Source organism: Neofelis nebulosa, chromosome 13 (genome assembly GCF_028018385.1).
Source record: "Neofelis nebulosa isolate mNeoNeb1 chromosome 13, mNeoNeb1.pri, whole genome shotgun sequence".
Classification (NCBI taxonomy): Eukaryota; Metazoa; Chordata; class Mammalia; order Carnivora; family Felidae; genus Neofelis; species Neofelis nebulosa.
In genome coordinates this window covers 5,567,285-5,588,696 of record NC_080794.1, presented here as the reverse complement: position 1 = coordinate 5,588,696, position 21,412 = coordinate 5,567,285, and the positions used below count along the sequence as shown (strand labels likewise).

At 47.6% G+C, this 21,412-nt stretch overlaps 1 protein-coding gene across 19 annotated transcripts in view; it reads left to right on the top strand.

The window, feature by feature from the left end:
* LOC131492546 (uncharacterized) overlaps window positions 1-12,376 on the top strand; it is a 74,452-nt gene extending 62,076 nt beyond the window's left edge. For 15 of the 19 annotated variants that reach the window (XR_009252123.1, XR_009252122.1, XR_009252118.1 and 12 more), the window contains one exon: window positions 6-2,056. Coding sequence is in view for 2 of the 19 variants with exons in the window: in XM_058696187.1 (XP_058552170.1) it covers window positions 3,535-3,824 (290 nt within the window). In the remaining 17 variants the exon portion in view is untranslated. Of the gene's footprint in view, window positions 1-5; window positions 2,057-3,534; window positions 4,384-11,940; window positions 12,126-12,153 lie in introns of those variants that run through there. The other 4 variants (XR_009252111.1, XM_058696188.1, XR_009252110.1 and 1 more) reach the window with 4 other exon arrangements.
* Window positions 12,377-21,412: the final 9,036 nt, after the last annotated feature.

Here is a 21,412-nt window from a genome sequence, read left to right as displayed (position 1 = left end):
CTCAGTGGTTGCACCAACTCTGGGCAGGTGGACACATCTCCACCCGGCCAGGTTACTGTCGCAGCCCTCGCTGCATTCTGCTCCCCAGCCCTCGTGACAGCAAGAAAACCCCACGCTTTTACGAAAAAAGCTCGTATTCGAAAGGATCGCTAAGCTTTCTAGTCCACCCCACTGATGGCCGTTTCATAGCCAAACCATTTCATCTGACATTTTTAAAGTGAAGATGATGGGTGCCTGGGTGGCTCGGTCGGTTAGGTGTCCAACTCCCGAGTTCGGCTCAAGCCATGATCTCGCGGTTCGTGAGTCTGAGCCCCACGTCAGGCTCTGTGCTGACAGCGCAGAGCCTGCTTGGGATTCTCTGTCTCCTCCTTCTCGGCCCCTCCCTGACTTGTGCCCTCTCCCTCCCTCAAAAAATAAACTTAAAAAAAAAAAAAAAAAAGTGAAGATGATCTTCCGCTTTTGTATATTCAATATTTGCCGAGTACTTACTAGGTGCTTACTGAGTTCCTGCTAGCACAAGTACTGTTTGGGGCACTGTCTCCAAGAGTCTGCATGCTTAGGATGGGCATACTCTCGAAATCCTAGTGTTCCGGGGAAAGCATTTCTTGTGATTTTTCCCGCAGCACCCACTCTTCCTCTCCAAGGTGACCCCTCTAAGCCGTGAGAGAAATTAAAAATGCCTTCATGGAATCATTATCCCGTGATCCTCAATGTGATTGCTAACGTTACCACTAGGACCTTTCCGCAAGTCGCCAGTTGAGCACCTGTGTGTATGAGACCGGGAGAGAATGAGGGAGAAAAGACTGCCGTCGCTATTGTTCCTAAATGACAAGATTGGTTTTATCACCATGGTGTAATTATTAGTGTTACGTATCACCTTTACCTCTTATTTATGTAATAGTTCAGAAGCTAAAAAAAATTCTTTATTTCTTGGCAAATCTTGGATTCGACGGCCATTTGTTAAATTGGGTGGAGCATGAGCTTCTCAGATCCTAAGTGTATTTGTTTTTACTGCCGCGTAAAGTTACCATGAGCTCAGCAGCTCGAAGTGACACACGTTTATTATGTCTCATCTTCTACCGGTTAGCTGGGTCCTCTGCACAGGGTCTCACAAGACCGTAGTCAGTGTGTCCACTGGAGCTGGGGTCTCCTCTGGGCGCAGGGTCCTTTCTCTCCCAAGTTCATAGGGCAGAATTCATTTCCTCCCAAGCGTCTCCTGGTAGGTTTGCTTCTTCCAGGCCAGCAAGTGCGAGAGAGGATCTGATGCTTTGTCTGTGCCCCTCTAGATTTTCTTTTAAAGGGCCCATCTGATTAGGTCAGACCCACCCAAGATAATCTCTCCTGTGATTCAGCCAAAGACACCTGATTAGAGACCTTCATTACATCTGCAAAATCCCTTCACCTTCGCCACTCGCATCATGAAACACAGGGATGAGTGATACCCTTCCACCTTTGCTGCATTCTATGGTTGGAATGCAAACCAAGGCCCTGTTCGCACTCAAGGGGAGAAGGTTACATGTTACCAGGGTGAGGGACGCTGGGGATCATTTTAGAATCTGTGGATAGCAAGGTTGTCTGCATGCTTTTTCATCGATTTATACTCAGCAGAGCAACAGGCATACAATGTAAAAATAATTGACGGGTCCTGAGAACGTAGCGACTGGAAACAGATTCATGTTTTTGAAGGCGCACTCCAGAGCACACTCTGAGAAAGGTCACTTTCTCCCCCCAGCAGGTCTTAACAGGGGAGGGTGGAGGGAAGCATGGGTAGGTGACGGTTCAGAAAGCACACGAGCTAAAAGAAACACGAGCCGGAAAAATCTAGGTTCCCGTTCTAGCTGCTCCTCAGAAAGCTGTGTGAGCTTCCCCTATCTGGGGAGCAGGGTGGGAGGGAAATGGTAGCTGCCTTCCCTTGCAGGTCTGCTGAACAGGCAGAAAGAGACCAACAAACCCTTGTGGGGACAAAGGTCTTCACTGTCCTGACACAGACTGTCGGGAAGCTGGTGGATCACACTGTGCTTCTGTCTCAAAAGGCGGGTGCGTGATCACATCACCAGGAGCCGTTTTTGTTTTTGTTTTACTTTTTTTAAAGTTATTTATTTGTTTTGAGAAAGAGAGAGAGAGAGGGAGAGAGAGCGCGCATCAGCAGGGCCCGGGGGGTGGGGGTGGGGGTGGGCAGAGACAGGGAGAGAGCGAGAGCGTCCCAAGCACACAGCCCAACACGGGGCTCCGACTCACAAACTGAGATCACGACCCGGGCCGAAATCAAAAGTCGGATGCTTGACCGACTGAGCCACCCACCCAGGCGCCCCTGTTTTCGGTTTTGTTTTTGGCGATAACCAGTGAGGCGTTCTTGAAAGGCACCCACGTCTGTCCCATAAACTGGGGAATGCGTTCTCTGTGCACACATGAGGGGAGAGAAGAGCCCCTTACACACTCCCTCCAAAGTTGTACCTTAAACTTGAGGTCCAGAACCTCTGATGCAGCCTCTACAGCTGGCTTGCACGGTCCCCTGCATGTCTCTACAAGGCACACAAAGGAAGTGAGATAGGGAGGAGTGTGGGGCCATTCTCGGTCACGTGAGAATTGCTTCTCAGTTAGCCAGATCCGTGCAGCTGCACAAAACAAACACACATACAGTCCAGGCTGGCGAGACCGCCTGCAGAGTGAGCTTCCCTCCTGCAAGGAAACAGTCGTCTGATAATGTGTTAAGATCAGATTAATGTAGGAAGTAAACATGTAATAAATAATGATAGTGTAATAATGGTGTCTGTTGAAAATATGAGACCCGGAGTATGGATTTCTTAGGCTAATTTTGCCCTTATTTAAAAGAAACTGACAGACGTGCTTTATAAAATGGAAGATAATTTAACAAGGAGAGAACGGAAGAACACCAACTCATTTTCCTTGTTTAACCGTTGCCTTATTCTTTTGGCTTAGAAAGGACAAGTGAGTTTTTGCTTTCTTTTCTTTCTTTCTTTCTTTCTTTCTTTCTTTCTTTCTTTCTTTCTTTTTTAAAAAACAATTTTTTTTAACGTTTATTTATTTTTGAGACAGAGAGAGACAGAGCATGAACGGGGGAGGGGCAGAGAGAGAGGGAGACACAGAATCGGAAGCAGGCTCCAGGCTCCGAGCCATCAGCCCAGAGCCCGACGTGGGGCTCGAACTCACGGACCGCGAGATCATGACCTGAGCTGAAGTCGGCCGCTTAACCAACTGAGCCACCCAGGTGCCCCTCTTTCTTTCTTTCTTTCTTTCTTAGTTTATTTATTTATTTTGAGAGAGAGAGAGAGAGAGAGAGAGAGAGAGAGCATGAGCGGAGGAGTGGCAGAGAGAGGGGGAAAGAGAATCCCAAGCAGGCTCCCCACCATCAACACAGAGCCTGACATGGGGCTCGGTCTCACAAACAACGAGATCATGACCTGAGCTGAAATCAAGAGTCAGACATTTAACCAACTGAGCACTCCAAGTTTTTGTTTTCTTAGAGAACTGGTATTTAAATTGCACCCTCCACATCTCCCACCCTGTCCTCAGTTTCCCCACGCCATCCATTACAGATACGAGGCCATGCCTGGGTTCAAAATTCTCCGGGGAGCCACAGGACTTCACCCTCAATGCAGGAAAGAAAACAGGCGTTTTTAATGATCTGGAAGCCAGGTCAGTTTCTGATTTGCACACCTCAGAGCTTTCAGTTAATGGAAAGGCCCCAACAGCGTTATCGCAACGTGTTGTTGCTGACTCATCAGAAAGACCAGTCCTGTGATGAAGGAACCTGGGTCGTTATTTCTGTCGTATTCCTGTATCAACTGAAACATGCATTCTAGCACATGAAGCCATCTGAGTAAGCCACCTAGCTTTTGAGTCACACACCTAAGATATTTTCGTATCTGAGATGCGTAAAGCACAACTACACGTGACTCAGAGACACAGGCAAACAGTGGCCCCGTAAGAAACAGGAAGGGAAACGTCTTATAATAACCGCCTGGTCTGGACTATGGACTCTGTTGGGATTTTCAAATGAGGGGATCTTGTTGGTTTTGAAAGCCATGTTGACAAACTGATACCGTATTTTTAGCATGCCTTGAATGGAAAACATGCAAGATATGTGAACAACATATTTCCGAATATGACACATATTTATAAAACACAGCAAACGCATGACAGATTGAGTAGGATATGTGGAAAAAAATAACAGCTGCGGTACACCCTATTTCTTAGCAAATTCACACACAACAAATGACATTCATGTCCCACGGTTTGCAAAATCTATTTTTTAAGCATTTTAGGAAAGGAGGTACGGAATGAAAATAAAAGTTTGCAAAAGAAAAAAAAAAACCAGAAGGTGGATGTAAATTTAAGTGACGTGTCATGTAATTATCATGCGTAAAAGCATGCTGCCCTTTGATGGGAATGATACTAAATGAGGCATTAGAAGTGATTTGCATTTTCAGGTGGGCTCAAATGTCATGTATAAGGGAAGGCATTTGGAAAATTTCAGTATAAAACAACCAAGAAGTGTGCCGAAGGTGTTAAGATTTACTTGGATGGAGGAGAATTGGTGCCGATCATAGTTTGGGTTCTGAACTGAGACAAATCTGGGTTCTGAACTGAGACTGGGCTCTGAACTGAGACAACTCTGACCAGAGACACTTGGATTTGGATAAAAGGCCATAGGGATCCATGGTCTGTTCTAAAGCAGGGACTTAGCACGAGACGCAGCGTTTTTAGGGGGATAGTGTTAGCGCCTGTGAGCACAAAGTAACCTCTGAGGACAGTGGTATGAATTCCTTATGTGTGTAATATAGGCATTTAGGATTTACAAAGGAGTTTTCTCATTTTCAAATGCGTAATCTTATCTGAGCTATGGAACCCCCTTGTGAGGCATGCATTCATCACGCACACAGTCCTAACAAAGAAATCAAGAGTTGTGACTTTGGGGTCACACTCAGAGGAGGCACCAATCCTAACAACCAGGATGTTTGTCCCTTTAGGATGATCCCCGGGAGACATGAGGTTACGGGTATTTTTTTTTTTTCTCTTCTTCTTGTTACTTCTGTGTTTGTCCAAATTTTCTGCAATGAGAAAATATGATTTTATAACTCTAAAGTGACATGAAATATTATTGCTGTAAACAAGGGACAGAATCCCCCGTTCTCATTCCTTCTAGACCATTCCCTTTGCTCCACCCCCTACTGGAAGCTGGGACCGACTTTCCTATGCTATTCATTGCTGGCCTCTGCCCCCAGCTGGAGCTCTCCCAGAACTCAGGGCTCTGTTCGTAGGCTGAGCTGGTGTAAGTCAACTTAGAACAGGTCAGCCTGGGAGTCTAGAGGACTAAATTTGCGTCCTGTTTTCTACAATGCTGGGAAGTTCCTTCATATCTGTATGCCTTAGTTTCCTGCTCTGTATCCTTTTTGCCAGATATGGAGTGTTTCAAGATTCCCAAGCAAACATTGCCTTATCAAAGAAAGGTGATGCGAAGATTACATTCTTGTGGGAGACTGCTAACGTGTTGAAATACCGCACTTGTGTTTTCTGCTTGGCCTTGGCCTTACCGAAAGGAGACTTTGGGTAACAGAAGTAGGGGGAGGGAAAGAAGGTGGGCATGAGAGACGGTGGAGAGGGAGGTGTACCAGTTGGACCGAGGCTGGAGTCATTAGCGGGCATTCTGAGCTCCTCTGGCCCTTCCTGGGCGGGCGTGGCTCTAATGGGACCTCCCTCACTAACGGACACGCCACAGAAACTCATTCAAGGAGGCCATCTGATCTAGCGTCATAGATAATAACAGACCAGACTGCTTCCTTGACCTTGGGCAAGCAACTTAGCCTCTCAATTTCCCACTTTCTCTACCTGTAAATAAATGATCTCACTGGGAGGTGAAGGATAATTGAGATCGAGTTTCCAAAGGATTTTTAACTCCTTCGAATGCATCAGTTTTAAACTTTGGGGAAGGGAGGGTTCTTGGAACCCTCTGAGAATCTAATGAAGGCCAGGAGGCTTTCTCCCAAAACGACATGTACCTGGCCATCAACTTTCATATAAATTCGTACGGTTTATAAATTCCCTGAAGCTTAAACTTCCTCTAATTTAGGGGAAAAAACCTATACCTGCCTTAAAAGCAAAGTGCTATAAACATGTAAAAGATAAATAATGTGTCATTTTCGTGTCACTGCCATCCTGTGCATTTCATTCGTGAAGCTCATGTGTTGTTATCACGACTATGCTCCATGCATTATTGTTAAAAATACTCTGGGGCCCCTGGGTCGCTCCGTTGGTTAAACGTCCAACTTCAGCTCAGGTCATGACTCATGGTTTGTGAGATCAAGCCCTGCATCAGGCTCTATGCTGGCAGCGTGGAGCCTGCTTGGGATTCTCCATCTCCCTCTCTCTCTCTGCCTGTCTCTCACACTCTTTCCAAATAAATAAATAAACTTAAAAAAAATACTCTACTTTCTCTATTGGTTTTCGTCCTTCCCCGACACCCACCACCAGATTATTATTATTATTATTATTATTATTATTTACATTAAGCACCTTGGAACCAAGGATGCTTTGCTACTGGTGTTCTGTGTAAGACGACATAGGTCTCTTCCATCTAAGTATAATCTAGTAAATAGATAAGAATATGTATAATTAAAGTGAGCTGCTAAAATGAGTTCTTTTTTTTTTTTTTTATCAGTCTTGGACAGTTAAAATTGCAATGCTTGAGAGAGAATGAAAAGTGGCCCCTCGTCATGTTATAGAGGGCACTTGACACAGGCATTCAATCTGAGATTGATTAAAATTTGCATACTTCTTATTATTTATTCTAAAATAATTGAAAAGCAGTGGTCTTGAAGAGAGAATTTTTTTTGAAGAACAATATTTTATGCATTGGTTCCAAAGGAACCAGCCCATTTATTCAATAATGAAAAAAGGCATTATTTTCACATCGCCACCTGATGTCTTCTGTTTTCTCCCGTCATTATTTAGCTCAGCTGGAAATTAGGCATCTTCTTCCGTGACGCTTAAAAAAAAAAACAAAAAAAAACTTGTGTTGTGAAATAGCACTATCCTTTGTGGACGACTGGACTTCAGAAAAAGACACTTGGCATGGGTTAACATGCTTCTTGGGCTTATACTGGACCCTCCTTTCTTTTCCTTTTCCGTTTTTGGCACAATGGATAGGTTTTTAGCACGCCAGAATCTGTAGTTCTTGTTCTCTGAGATGTATGCGTGTGTATATATATATATATATATTTTTTTTTTTCCTTTTTACTATCGTCTATAAAAGGAGCCCGCTATTGATTGTAGCTGACTGAGTCGCTTGAGTTGATATCTAAGCAACGCTAACCCAGATAGGGATTAGCATTACATCAGCTGTCAGGCGAGGAAGCCTGGCAGAGTGCCAGCCTGTAAAAAACGGAACGCGTTTGCGTCACTGTTCCCTTGGTGATGCTTCTTGGAGCCTTGTCAGCTGTCCCCTGAGGTTGTTTCCTTAATATGTCAACAGACATTCCTGAATCTTTAATGCTGGATAGCTCTTTTCCTCTTCCAAAAACACTTAGGTGACCAAACAGCTGGTGCTATGATCTTTCGAAATGTATCTCTTTCATGAAATACGTGTTTGCTCTGTGTTTGCTCTGTTCGGAACAGTCGAGGGGATTTAAGAAGGTTTGGATTTCTGCTTCTCCCATGTTGGAGGACCTATTTTTGAAGAAACAGGACAGCCAGCTTTAGTGCTGGGAGCTGCTTCTCTGCTTTTATGTTCCTTCGGAAAACCCCGTATTCCCTCACCAGCTTATCCAAACCCTCCAATTATCCTGTTACACTGTGACATCTCATAGAACAAAACAGCTGGTTGAAAAGACCCGGCTGGAATTTGCCCCCATTTATGATTTGCTCTCTGACCTGGCTCTAAGAACATCCGCGAGACAGAAAAAGGTGTGGGCAGTGACCTTGAGCGTCCCCTGCTTACCGAGAGCCGCGTAGAAGAAAGGTTTGTCACCCGTTGCCCACGTGAAATCCATTTCCTCATTTTCCCGACGTCTTTTTTTTTTTTTGCCATCCTGGCAACTCGATCTCTACTTCCATCTTGGAAAATTTTACACTGAAAAGTAAGTGGGTAAAGCCTCGCGCTAACATACCTTCTTTCTCTCTCTCTCGCTCTCTCTCTCTCTCTCTGTCTGTCTCTCTGCAAGTAAACGTAGCCCATTGAAACTGGGTTATTTCTCCCTGCTCAGTGACCCTCCAGATCATTATGCCGTGGCTATACCAGTTAATTACAGTCAATAGTTTGAGCAACTTAAATTTGGAAAGAAGTCATTCGGGTTTTGGAGGGGTAGTGTGGCGGTGTTATTAAATTCATTTAATCATAAGCGACCATGATGGAGTACGTAACTGGGGGGAAAGCCACTTTCACGGTGTGTGAGCCTCAGACTCCGCTGTCAGAGGAGCGCCTGGCGTCGAGCGGGCACACATCTTGTCCTTTGGAGACACACTAAGGGCCCCGAGAATTCCGTGGCCGTGGAAGCTGTCTCTGGGCTAGGTCTCCTGGGACGGCCGCTTCCTCATTCTGCCAGCTGATGTAGCAGTCGGGTTTCTGTTCCGCAAGTCCTGTGCCCCCGGCGCCCAGCCTCCCGGGAGCCCCTTGATCACCCCCCCTGCAGAAGGTCCCCAGTGGCTCCCCGGGGGACAATGGGAACAGAGCTGCCCAGGAGAGGAGGGAGTTAGGACCCTTGGGTTTTAGAATTGAAGGGAATTTTTAGAGTTCGTGAAACCCAAGCCCGACATTCATTTTAAGAATGAAAAATCTGAAGTTTGCTGGTGTGGGCTAGCTGGTATCATATCTGGGAGGAGGACCCATCTCTCTGCACTGGCTTTTGTTTTTCTTATTTTATATTCAAAAAAAAATATTTATATTGAGAGAGAGAGAGCATGAGCAGGGGAGGAGCAGAGAGGGGGGGTGGAGAGAGAGAATCCCAAGCAGGCTCCATGCTGTCAGCAAGGAGCCAGATGGGAGGCTCGAACCCACAAACCTCAGGATCATGACCTGAGCTAACGTTAAGAGTCAGATGCTTAACCGACTGAGCCACCCAGGCGTCCCTGCCCTGCTTTGTACAGCAGCAGCTCTTGTCCGGGGGCAGAGCTGGGCTGGGGCAGCACAGGCCACTCTTCTCCCCGGTTCAGTGTCCTGTCCAGTGGAGTCAGTGGCTCGAGGACCACTGAGGCCACATGCAGCGTGGAACTGAGCACTACGGATGGGGGCTCCACTCCAGCAGGCTGTCACCCAAGCACACCTCTGTTTTTCCTCACTTAGCCGGGGGCCTGCAGGAGAGCTTCGCTGTGCTGTGTGCACCCCACTTACAGCAGCGAGGGAATGCCATCCCCGACCGCGCACACCCCCTGGAGGGACCGACGAGGCAGCAAGAGTTAGCCCAGCCGTTGCTTTGGGGCCAGAGGCACAGAGTCTGGATGGTGCCGAGGACAGCATGTAACAAGACTCCTTGTCTCTTCCCCTTGGGAGCCAGGAAGGGGAAAAAAAAAAAAATCACAGACACCTGTAAGAAAGTGGAAAGAGGACTCTTAGCCCTCATATAGGGCTTCCACATCCGGAATAAGATTTCCTCACCCTTACTTCTTCCCTTGCTGCCCCAAACTCCACGCATCCCCCATGGGCTGGGCTGGCGCACGGCTGGCTCAGCTCGGTGGCTGTGATTCGGAGGGAGGGCTTGGGGGTCCGAACTCCTGCGTTCCAGTCCCCGCTCTGCCACTTGATAGCTGTGCGATCTCGGGCCAGATTTTCTCCTCTCAATGTCCTCATCTGGGAAATGGAGAGAACGCTATTGAGTTTGATGAATATACCAGAAGGATTAAGTGAGGTGGGGCCCCGTAGCGTGCTTGGCAAAGCGCCCGGCCCAGAAGGGGTCAGTACGCCTCAGTCGCCGCTATTAACATCGCGCGGAGAACGCTTGGAGAGAATTCTCAAGGCAACTGATAGACACACATCTTCTCCGGTTTGGGGTGGGTGTGCGTTGGGAACCAGTGTACCGGCCTGGCGAGCAGGAGGTGAGCCGGAGACGAGGAGACGGGTTGGTGGGAACAACACAAACGACCTAGACCTTGACCGAGCTGCATATCAACATATATCCCGCCTAAAGGGTTGGAGCCGGCTTGCACTTGCCTGTGGCGGGGGGCACCTGGTTCTCCCACGCAGTCTGACCACTGGACACGACTGGGGGGAAAAGAGAGAAAAGAAACGCCAAAGTAATAATGGTTAGCATCGGCATGGCACGGTCACAGTCTCGGGAGGACCTTCATCTCTGTAGACAGCAGAGGGTTTTACACTATCCTCTTTTTGCAGATGAAAGAAACACTTTCTTAGACTCTAGGGACTTGCCTCAGATTGAAGAGTGAATAAGTGTTGGCGGTCAGGCCTGGACTCCCTTCTTTCTCAGAATGTTCCTCCCGGTCACACTCAGATGCATGCGCAGGTGTGCGCACGCTCCTGCCCGCATACACACGCACACACGTGTGCACACACATGGAGGCACACAAGCGCACGCTCAGATGGGCACGATCTAGGCCAGGGAGACCCGGCGTCTGCAATGTGCTTTGCTCGCTCCAGTTGCCGGGGGTCCTGTAGCGCTTGGAGAGGTGGCTGCAGAGACCGGGGTCCGGCCCGCTGCACCGAGGCTCAGATAAACCCGGGAACCAGGAACCAGGAACCTGTCACCCCCTTCCTTCCCCCGAAGGCACCGGGGCGGACAGACTGGGCACGGGGAAAAAAGGCAACGTCCCCTTTCGTGTTTCCCAGACGTGCCTTTTGCCATCACGACAACTGCGAGTTGCTCTGGGAATCAGTCCTTCTCCCTCAAGCTCTGGAATGAGTCATTTGGCAAAGAGCTGCGTGCGGAAATTACAAAGCTTCCGTGTCACCTATGGAAACCGTGGTGGGGCTTTTGTTTGTTTTGGGTTTATTTCTGCCGCTGTCCTCACTTCCGCTGTGTGAGAGGCCAGTGGGGAACCACATGCTTCACACGTGCTGCACATGCGCACCCCGCCTACACGCGGAGGCCTAGGGCGCAGGCTGGAGGGCCCCGGCTTTCCTCTCTCTGCTCGCCCTTCCAATTCCTCTGAGATCACATCCGCTGCAGCCTTGCCCCGCGGGCCACTGTCGTAGGAAAGCAGATTGGGCCAGTGGAGACCACTGTGGGCTGGGCTCGGCCCCACTGCGGGAGGCACCTGTGCGAAAAGGCTCCACCTGGGACACTTGGGACATGTTTTAAGGGGACACTTTCTTGCTTCACGTCCTCTACAGGCTTTAGGGGTTTCTTTTACCATACATCTTTTGTTTTAAATTTTATTTATTTATTTTTAGAGAGAGAGAGAGAGAGAGAGTGTGTGCCAGAAGGGCAGAGAGAGAAGGAGACAGAGAATCCCAAGTGGACCCCAAGCTCAGCGTGGAGCCTGATCGCGGAGCTGGATCTCTGAGTCGGAGGCTGAACCGACTGAGCCCCCCCAGGTGCCCCAAACCATAAACTTTTTTATGCCCTTGATACTTAATGCTCTTTTCATGGTTGGCTCACTGAAAAAAAAATTTTTTTTTGTTCCTGGAAACAAGAAAGGAGCTCGTAATTTTTTTTTTAATTTTTTTTTAATGTTTATTTTTGAGACAGAGAGAGACAGAGCATGAACAGGGGAGGGGCAGAGAGAGAGGGAGACACAGAATCCGAAACAGGCTCCAGGCTCTGAGCCGTCAGCATAGAGCCCGACGCGGGGCTCGAACTCACGGACCGTGAGATCATGACCTGAGCCGAAGTCGGACGCTTAACCGACCGAGCCACCCAGGCGCCCCTCATATATTTTTAAATATTGTTACCTAGTCACTGGTGATCTGGATTTGAGGATTGGGACTTTAGTTCTTTTCGGAAACCCTGAGCCGGTCTGGTCTGTACACAGGTGTCCACCAGGCAGCTGGCTGATGGAGGCTGTGTCACAGAAAGTCTGAGAGTCTGTGACTTCTTCTATGGTGATTATGGGAGTTTGGCTACCGGGCTGACAGGGCTCCCCCCCCCCCCAACCTATGGAAAATTGGGTTTTGCTGCAGGTTGACCTTGGAAAAGAACGGGTAAGTAAATATAATTTAAATGGTTCATTTATTTTTTTCTTTAGGGACATGGAAAACAACCAAGACCCTTAGCTGTAGAGAACAAACTGATGGTCACCAGAGAGGAGGTGGGTGGGAGATAGGTAGAATAGGTGATGGGGATTAAGGAGTGTACCTGTCGTGATGAGCTCCGGACGAAGTGTTCAATCACTATTCTGTGCACCTGAAACTAACATAACCCTGGATGTTAACTCTACTGGAATTTAAAATAAAATTTAAGAAAAAACACACGCCTTAAAGAAAGATGCTGCTGAAGGAGAGCTCAAAAAAAAAAATAAATAAAGGTTTACATAAACTGCTTATTTTTGCAAAACTGGCCCTTGCTGATTTAACTGGTGGCTCACTCGTTCGTTCATTTCCTGACCGCTGTGGTGGGCCAGGCACCCTGCTCTGTGTCAGAAACACAAAGTTTAATAAGACATGGTCCCTGCCTTCAAGGCGCTCATAACCCGGTAGGAAAAGCAGTTGCAGAGACGATCGGGTAACTGTGGTATGTGCTGTACTTGAGGCTGAGTGATGGGCTCCACCCAGCGTGGGGGCAAGGCTTCGGAGAGAGGACAAACCGTGTCTTTAACGTGGGTTTAAAAATAAGTGCCTTATAAGAGCCAGTGCCTTGTCTCCCTCCTCCTCTGTCTAACATTTGTCCACGGTGGCTCTAAGGAATTTGGCCACGTTATCCGGCTACCAGTAAACAACTACGCCACCCAAACATTAGAACTGATACGCACGTTCAGTAAGGTTGCAGGATATAAAATCAATATCCAAAAATCACTTGCATTTCTATGCACTAACCACAATCTATCAAAAAGAGAAATTAAGAAAATCTTATTTACAAGAACATCAAAAAGGATAAAATAGGAATAAATTTAACCAAGGGGGTGAAAGATCACCCTGAAAACCACAGAACATTGGTAAAAGAAACTGAAGGAGACACAAATACAGGGAAAGATATTCTGTGTTCATAAACTGGGACAGTAAATATTGTTAAAATGTCTATACCACCCAAACTCTCTACGGATGCAGGATTATCCCTATCAAAATTCCAGTGGCATTTTTCACAGAAATAAGAAAAATGAGCTTCAAATTCATATGGAACCACCAAAGGCCGGGAATAGCCAAAGCAATCCTGAGATAGAACAAAGCTTAACAAAGAGGCACTGTACTTCCTGATTTCAAACAAGGCTACAGTAATCAAAACAGTGTGGCATTGGTCTAAAAACAGACATACAGGTCAATGGAGCAGAGTAGGCAGCTCAGAAATAAACCCACACATATATCATCAATGGCTGTTCAGCAAAGGAGCGAAGGATTTACAAGGGGGAAAGGATAGTCTTTTCAATAAATGGTAGGGGGAAAACTAAATATCCACATGCAAAAGAATGAATGAAATTGAGCCTTCATCTTCCACCATACACAAAAATCAGCTCCATATGTATTAAAAGGCATGAACATGAGACCTGAAAACATAAAACTCATTGAAGAAAACATAGAGTAAAAGCTCCTTAATATTGGTCTTGGCGATGATTTTTTTTTATTTGACACTGAAAGCAGAGGCAGCATAAGCAAAAGTAAACAAGTGGGACCCATCAAATTAAAGAGCTTCTGGGGGGCACCTGGGTGGCTCAGTCGGTTAAGCGTCCCACTTCGGCTCAAGTCATGATCTCACGGTTCACAAGTTTGAGCCCCGCGAGGGGCTCTGTGCTGACAGCTCGGAGCCTGGAGCCTGCTTCGGATTCCGTGTCTCCCTCTCTCTCTGCCCCTCCCCTGCTCGTGCTCTGCCTCTCTTTCTCTCTCTCAAAAATAAATAAATCATTAAAAAAAATTAAAGAGCTTCTGCACAGCAATGAAACCGTCAACAAAATGAAAGGCGACCTACAGAATGGGAGAAGATATTTGCAAACTATATGTCTGGTAAGGGGTTACTATCCAAAATAGACAGAGAGCCCATACAACTTAATAGCAAAATAATAATGATAATAATCCCAATTTAAAAAACGGGCAGAGGACTTAAATAGACATTTTTCCAAAGAAGACCTACAGGTGGCCAACAGGTACATGAAAAAGTGCTCAACATCCCTCATCATCAAGGAAATGTAAATCAAAACCACAATGACAGATCACCTGACACCTTGTCAGAATGGCTAAAACACAGGAAATAACAAGTGTTGGGGGGCACCCGGGTGGCTCCGTCAGTTAAGTGTCCTCCTTCAGCTCAGGTCATGACCTCACGGTTCGTGGGTTTGAACTTCATGTCGGGCTCTGTGCTGACGGCTCAGAGCCTGGAGCCTGCTTCCGATTCTGTGTCTCCCTCTCTCTCTGCCCCTCCCCTGCTCATGTTCTGTTTCTCTCTCTCTCTCTCTCAAAAAGTAAATAAACATTTTTTTTTAATTAAAAAAAAAAAAGAAAGAAGTGTTGGCAAGGATGTACAGAAAAAGGAATCCTTGTGCACTGTTGGTGGGAACGCAAATCAATGCAGTCACTGTGGAAAACAGTATGGCGGTTCCTCAAAAAACTAAAAATAGAATGACATATGAGCCAGTAACTACACTACTGGGTATGTACCCAAAGAATATGAAAACACTAATTTGAAAAAATATAGCCCCCCCCCGTGTTTATTGCAGCATTATTTACAATAGCCAAATTATGGAAACAGCCCATGTGTCCATTGATAGATGAATGGACAAAGAAGATGTGGGATGTGTATACAGTGGAATATTACTGAGCCATGGAAAAAGAAGGAAACCTCGCCATTTGCAACCACATGGATGGATCTAGAAAGTGTAAGGCTAAGTGAAATAAGTCAGAGACAAATACCATGTGATTTTACTCATGTGGAATTTGAGAAACAAAACAAAGAAAAAGAGAGACACGCAAGAAATTAGACTCTTAACTATAGAGAACCAGAGGGGAGGTGGGTGGGGGGAGGGGTAAAATAGATGAAGGGGACTAACGCTTACTAACACTTAACCGTATTGAGCACTGAATAACGTATAGAATTGGTGAATCAGGGGCGCCTGGGTGGCTCAGTCGGTTAAGCAGCCGACTTCGGCTCAGGTCACGATCTCGCGGTCCGTGAGTTTGAGCCCCGCGTCGGGCTCTGTGCTGACCGCTCAGAGCCTGGAGCCTGTTTCAGAGTCTGTGTCTCCCTCTCTCTCTGACCCTCCCCCGTTCATGCTCTGTCTCTCTCTGTCTCAAAAATAAATAAACGTTAAAAAAAAATTAAAAAAAAAAAAAGAATTGGTGAATCACTATATTATACACCTAAAGCTAATATAACACTGTACGTTAATTATACTGGAATTTAAAAAATAAAGATTAAGATAAAATTTTTTTCAAAAGGAAAGGAAGACTAATAAAATTTAGGAGCCCTGAAAAAAAAAAAAAGAAAGACGAGATAATAAACGCTGGCGAGGACGTGGAGGAAAGGGAACCCTCGCACACTCTTGGTAGGGCTGGAAATTAGAGCAGCCCCTGTGGAAAATAGTATGGAGGTTCCTCAAAATATTAAAAATAGAACTACCATGTGACCTAGCAATACCACTTCTGGATATATCTCCAAAGGGGAAAAAAATCATTGTCTCAAAAGGATATCTGCACCCCCATGCCCACAGCGGCATTATTCACAATGGCCAAGGTGCAGAAACAACCTATATGTCCTTTGACGGATGAATGAATAAAGAAAATGTGATGTATCGCAATGGGCTATTATTCAGTCCTCAAAGAATCCTGCCATTTGCGGCATGGGTAAGCCTGGAGGGTATTATGCCAAGCGAAATAAACCAGGTAGAGACAAATAATGCCTGAGATCACTTATATGTAGAATCTTTAAAACCAAATAAACAAATAAACTGGGTCTCAGAAACAGAGTTGAATGGTGATTCCCATGGGGGAAATGGCGAGAGGTTGGTAAAAGGGTACCTTTCAGTGATTCGATGAATAAGATATGAGGATCTCCGGACGCCCGGGTGGCTCAGTCAGTTAAGCAACCGACTCTTGATTTCAGCTCAGGTCACGATCTTGCGGTTCGTGAGTTCAAGCCCCGTGTTGGGCTCTGCGCTGATAGCGTGGAGCCTGCTTGGGATTCTCCCTCCTCTCTCTGCCCCTCCCCTGCTTGTACTCTCTCTTTCTCTCTCTGTGTCTCAAAACAAATAAACTTGAAATTTGCTGCGAGAGTAGAACTTCTGTATTCTCACTAAAACAAGTGAATGTCTGAGGTGCTGGACATGTTCATTAACTCAACGGTGGGACTTCTTCACGACCATCACATCGCCATGCTCATAGCGACTTTTTTTTTTTAATTTTTGTCTATAATATGGGACGTGTTCATTAACTCAACGGTGGGACTTCCTTCATGATCATCACCTCCCTCATAGCGACTTTTTTTCTTTTAATTTTTCTCTATAATATGGGAAGGCTTACAGTTTCGATATGTATCATTTGTAGCACTTAAAAATATATTTAAGACCCTGCCGTGTTGTTACAATTTTAGTCATTAGCTATTAAAATGTATTCACTTATTAGAATTTATTCATAGAATCCATTATTCATTGTAAACATCTGGGGAAGGAAGGTACATAGACCTTCTCCGGCCCCGGTGCCCAAGCTAGTGCTTCTGCTGGGGAATTCAACTCAGGACACGGCTGTGTGTCTGGAGGACGTTCCCTTTAGTTTTCTCTCCCCTTCATGCCTAGTTGCGGCTTTTGGAATCGTTTCAGTTGGACAGAAAACCGAGGAAGTTATGTCAGATGAATCATTTCACTGTGCGTTGTTGTATAGAATCACTTCCCCTGGATAATTAATAAAAGATTGACAGGAAGAATGTTCCTGGAATAATGAGCAGGCAGTTTCAGAACTGGAGCTTGTATTTTCCTCATTTTGCTCGAGCCACGGTGAACGCCCGGTTTTTGCCACTTGAGGATTTTTGACAGAGGTGAAAACGGCCTTCTGAGAGCGACTGCACGGCTGGTCTTCGGTAGGACGCAGCCTGGGGACTCCCGGAGCGGAGACCCCCCACCCTCCCCGCCGCAAAGACACCACAGAAGGCTGCCACGACCGGGCAGAGCCCCTGCCAGACCCCTAAGGCCGCCTCTCCGGGATCACCCGCTTTGCACACCGGTTTTGGCATTTCGTGGCTCTGATTCACATCTTTATAATCTCTTATATTCACATCATTATAATTCTCATCTTTATAATGAGAAGAGGTTTCCAGTTTGTAGGGAAGTAAGTCAGGCAGTGCAGATTCAGGTGGCATATAAGTTTTTTTTCTGTTTTTACATAAGATGGTGCAAAAAAAGTTTTCGCGGACTACACCAGGAATCCTAAATCCTGGTTGGTCAACACCGCATAGGGCTCACGTTACATCGAATCGCTTTAAACCCTGTAAACTAATGTGGGGACCATAGAACTGATTTGCTTTTTGGGTCAATACGCTGACCTGACTATAGCCCCTCTTTTTCATATTTTTGCCTTTTAAACGAAGTTTGTTCCTTTCTGCGATTACCCTCTCCTCTCTCTTTTACTTGTACGTGCTGAGACACGTCACGACTTCATGAGTAATCTTGATAACATCACTCAGATTAAAAAAGAACTCTGGCGCTGATCTGAACCGTGACCTCTTGCAAGTCGCTGCAAGGCTTTGAACTTCGGTTTCCCAGACTGGAAGAGGAGGCGATTGGACTAGAATGTTTCTGGTTCCTTCCAGTGGAAAAAGGCTGTGGTCCTGACGTGCGCCTGGGTTGGCTTGGGGCCGAGCTTTACGGCTTCATTGTGAGGTACCTGAGGGTTCCTCGGGGATCCCTCTGGGGACTCTGCCCTTCCTTCTCTCCATCTCCCCTCCACCTGTCCCTAGGTGCTCACCTCCCAGCCTTTCAGGACTCTGCTGCCCCAGGCCAAGAGCTCAGACCGCTCTCGGCTGCCACTGGGCCACGCAGGACTTGACCCTTATCTCTCTCTGCTCCTCCCTCCACCCCTAACAGAGCTGCTGTTCTGTGCCTTCCATGGTGGAAACTCATGCAGGGGTCTTCAAACTGGATCCCCTAGGAGTGCCCGAGACCCAGAAGACGTAAATAGGTTTCTCTCCCCAGAAGCACACAATTGCTTTGAAAATGTGTGTTTTCTCTTAAAAGTTCGTGGAACACATGCATTCCAGTTCGAAATGCATCTGTTTGTTTCATTGGAAGAATACTGCTTTAAATAACAGAGGAACGCTAATCCACAGGTAAGACAGAAGCTCCAGGAGAATATTTGAGAAATGTGGAACAGGTTCGCTGAACCACTGGCACGGCTGGAGGAAGAGCTGTTTGCGTTATCTTGCGGTCCTTCGAGCCCTGCCTCCTTTCTTACATGTGTGCATTTTGCATGCACGCAGCAATTTTTGCGTACGTTAGTGAATTATTTCCCCGGATATGGTTTTGTGTGTGTGTGTGTGTGTGTGTGTGTGTGTGTGTGTGTTCCAGCCCACATGGTAGGGAGGGGGACACGATGAGGGGACGCTCTGGGGGGCAGGGCATGCCAGGCAAGGGGGTCACCGTCTTTGCCCAGCTGTCTGGACTGCTCCGGGTGACTTGGACCCGTGCCGCTCTGGGCAGGTTCCTTTCCTAACCTGAGACGACGGGTCACCCTGCTCAGCCTCTCCCACAGGCCACCGACGTCTTGAACGTTGTTGGAAGAGCTGCTGTTTCGACAGTCAGTAGAACCGTAACTTAATTTTCACCCTTTACGTGGCCAATTGCACGTACAGATGATGGTCCTGTAACGTCTCCCGACAGGGTGTTGGCCACTCCTGCTCAGATCCTTGGGGGGCTGGGGTCCCGGAAAAGTACCGCTCGTCTACACTCTCGGGGGACTGCCTATACCTCCAGGGCCGGAGTGGAGGGGATGGTTCAGGTCAAAGGCAAGTGTGCCTTAGCCAAACCCCGTCAACCCCTCGGCTGCTCATTGACGCCAGGGTGCTAATAAGGGACCTACCTCACCGGGGGGTGTGGGCGCACTTGAACTGATTTTATGTAGCAGGACACAAGTGCTAAGTATTATTATAGTTATAGGAAGAGAGCCACCATTAGCATTTTTAAGCCCTAAGGATACTTGAAAATCAGAACCTCACGGAGGTGCGGATAATGGCTGCCTGAGAGCTGGAAACTGCTTATACACAATCACCAAGCTGCCAGCGTTTAACTCATCACGGTGCAGAGTAATTTGGGTTACATCAGCCCGAAAGGGGGCTGGGGAACCTGGAAGGGGTGGTAATTAAAAAAAAAAAAAACACATCCTTTTCTATGTGTTCATTTAATCAACCACTATCAGCAGAGTGTCTGGATTTGATGCTGGCAGGGGGTTGAGGGGCCCCGCAGCACAGCCAGCCTCCAGGAAGGGAGGGACGATCCTGAGTGGGGTGCGGGGGGGTTATTCCAGAGCTGACGGAAAGTGGCAGGATCCTGGGGCAGATGGACAAGTGCTGGGGCTCCGGGAGGGCCTGGCACCCTGCAGATCCCCCCTCCCCCCAAACTGTTCGTGGAGTGAGTGAAATAAGCAAATAAAAAGGAACAATGGTCAGAAAGTCCAGGGGGGGTGGGAGGTATTCGGGCAAGTTCAAGGCAGCAAAGCCCAGGACAAACCATTGAGTGACAGGGTGTGCTCGACCTCAGAGGGATGGCACAATGGCGGCAGAGGTCCCAGGTACGGACCTGGGTTGTTCACAAGAAGCCACGGGCACAAAAGGACAGAGAGAACAGGAGCAGGGCCGGGCCCTGGGAAATGAGCTGAGCTGACAGCTGAATCCCCCAGACACCACCGAAGGGGACTTGCGGCTTCACCTCTGAGTCCCAGCACACCACACCGCATGCCCCGTCGTCTCTGTTCAGGTGGGCCTCCTCCCAGGTTCCCCGGCAGGAGATTTTTTACCCAGTCTTCCATTGCCAGCTTGCCGGGTGCTTTATAAATATTTTTTTCAGTTTATCCTCACAGCAGTGAGTTGGTGGTCAGCGTTGGCCCAGGTTTTCCAGTGACGAACCTTGGCTCAGAGAGGTTAAGTGGCTTGCCCGAGGTCACACAGCAAGTAAACACGAGCGATCGGGGTTGGCACCAGGAACGTCTGACTGCAAAGCCCAGATTTGTTCTCTATCAAGTCCTTTCATGGACTCACGGAGCCTCCAAGCCGGGAGCGGTCCGGAAGGTCATTTCGATGAGCCCTCTCAGCAATGCAGCAATATTTCCACCCCCCCCCCCCCCATTCTCCATAAATTGCTTATGCTCTTGCTCAGAGAAATGGCAAACAGGGACAAAAAGAAAGAGGAAGCAGGTGAAGGGGGAAGAAGGAAGAAAGGGAGGGGGAAAACAAAAGTCTGGCTTCAATGAGCATATTTAGGATTTCATTGACAAAAAACAACCTAGCAAGAAGCCACTTTACTTTCGGCATACCTGAACAGTTTGGATTTCGTGTTTAGTGTTGTCTTATATCAAGTGACATTTGGAGACGGGCCCTGTCGCCTTCTGGGGCTCGAAAGTCCCAAAAGGGCCCGATCTGCTCAGCTCAGTCCTGGCCTCTGAGAAGGGCCCTCTCCCTCCAGGCAAGGCTTTGTCTCCTCTTGACAAACGTCCTAATTCGCTGCCCTCATAATGGAGCTTTTCTATCACATCTCCCAGTTTGACCCCGTGTCTGTAGCAGCCCAGAGGGCCCCCGTCCCGCCTGCCCTGGCTTCCGGAGTGAGACAAACCCAGGGTGAAGGTAGGAGACAGGCCGGAGATGCTCCCCCAGCCGGTGGAGATAAGAGAGAGTAGCTTTCCCGGATCTGGGACCTCGGGGAGACAGAAACTCTGAGAGCCTAGAGTTGAAGTGGGGTGCAGAAAGGCGAATCGGTCAAGGCACAAGGGCTCTAGTTCTGTCTAGCATGGAGCTTCTAGAATTCCAGGTGAAGAGCAGACAAGGCTGTGACCCGGCGAGGGTGGCTGCCACGACCTCCTGTTGCCCGAAAATGTGCCAAAGGGCACCGGGATCCTGAGAGCGCAATGAGGCAGGCTTCCTGCCCTCAGGTTGCCTAGAATCTAGGCCAGGAACCAACTAGAAGCGACATGAAAATAACCATAAGGGCAAGAGGGATTTAAAAAGGAAGGGACATGGTTGGATGCGGGTAGCTGGAGGACCTTCTGGCGGGAGGAGAGTCTCGAGTGAGGACATGAGGCCTAGGATGGTCTGGGCAGGGAGGGTGGGAAGATAGGAGGAAGAAGGACCTGGGGAGGGCTAGAGGGGAGTTGAGGGTGTAAGAGCCA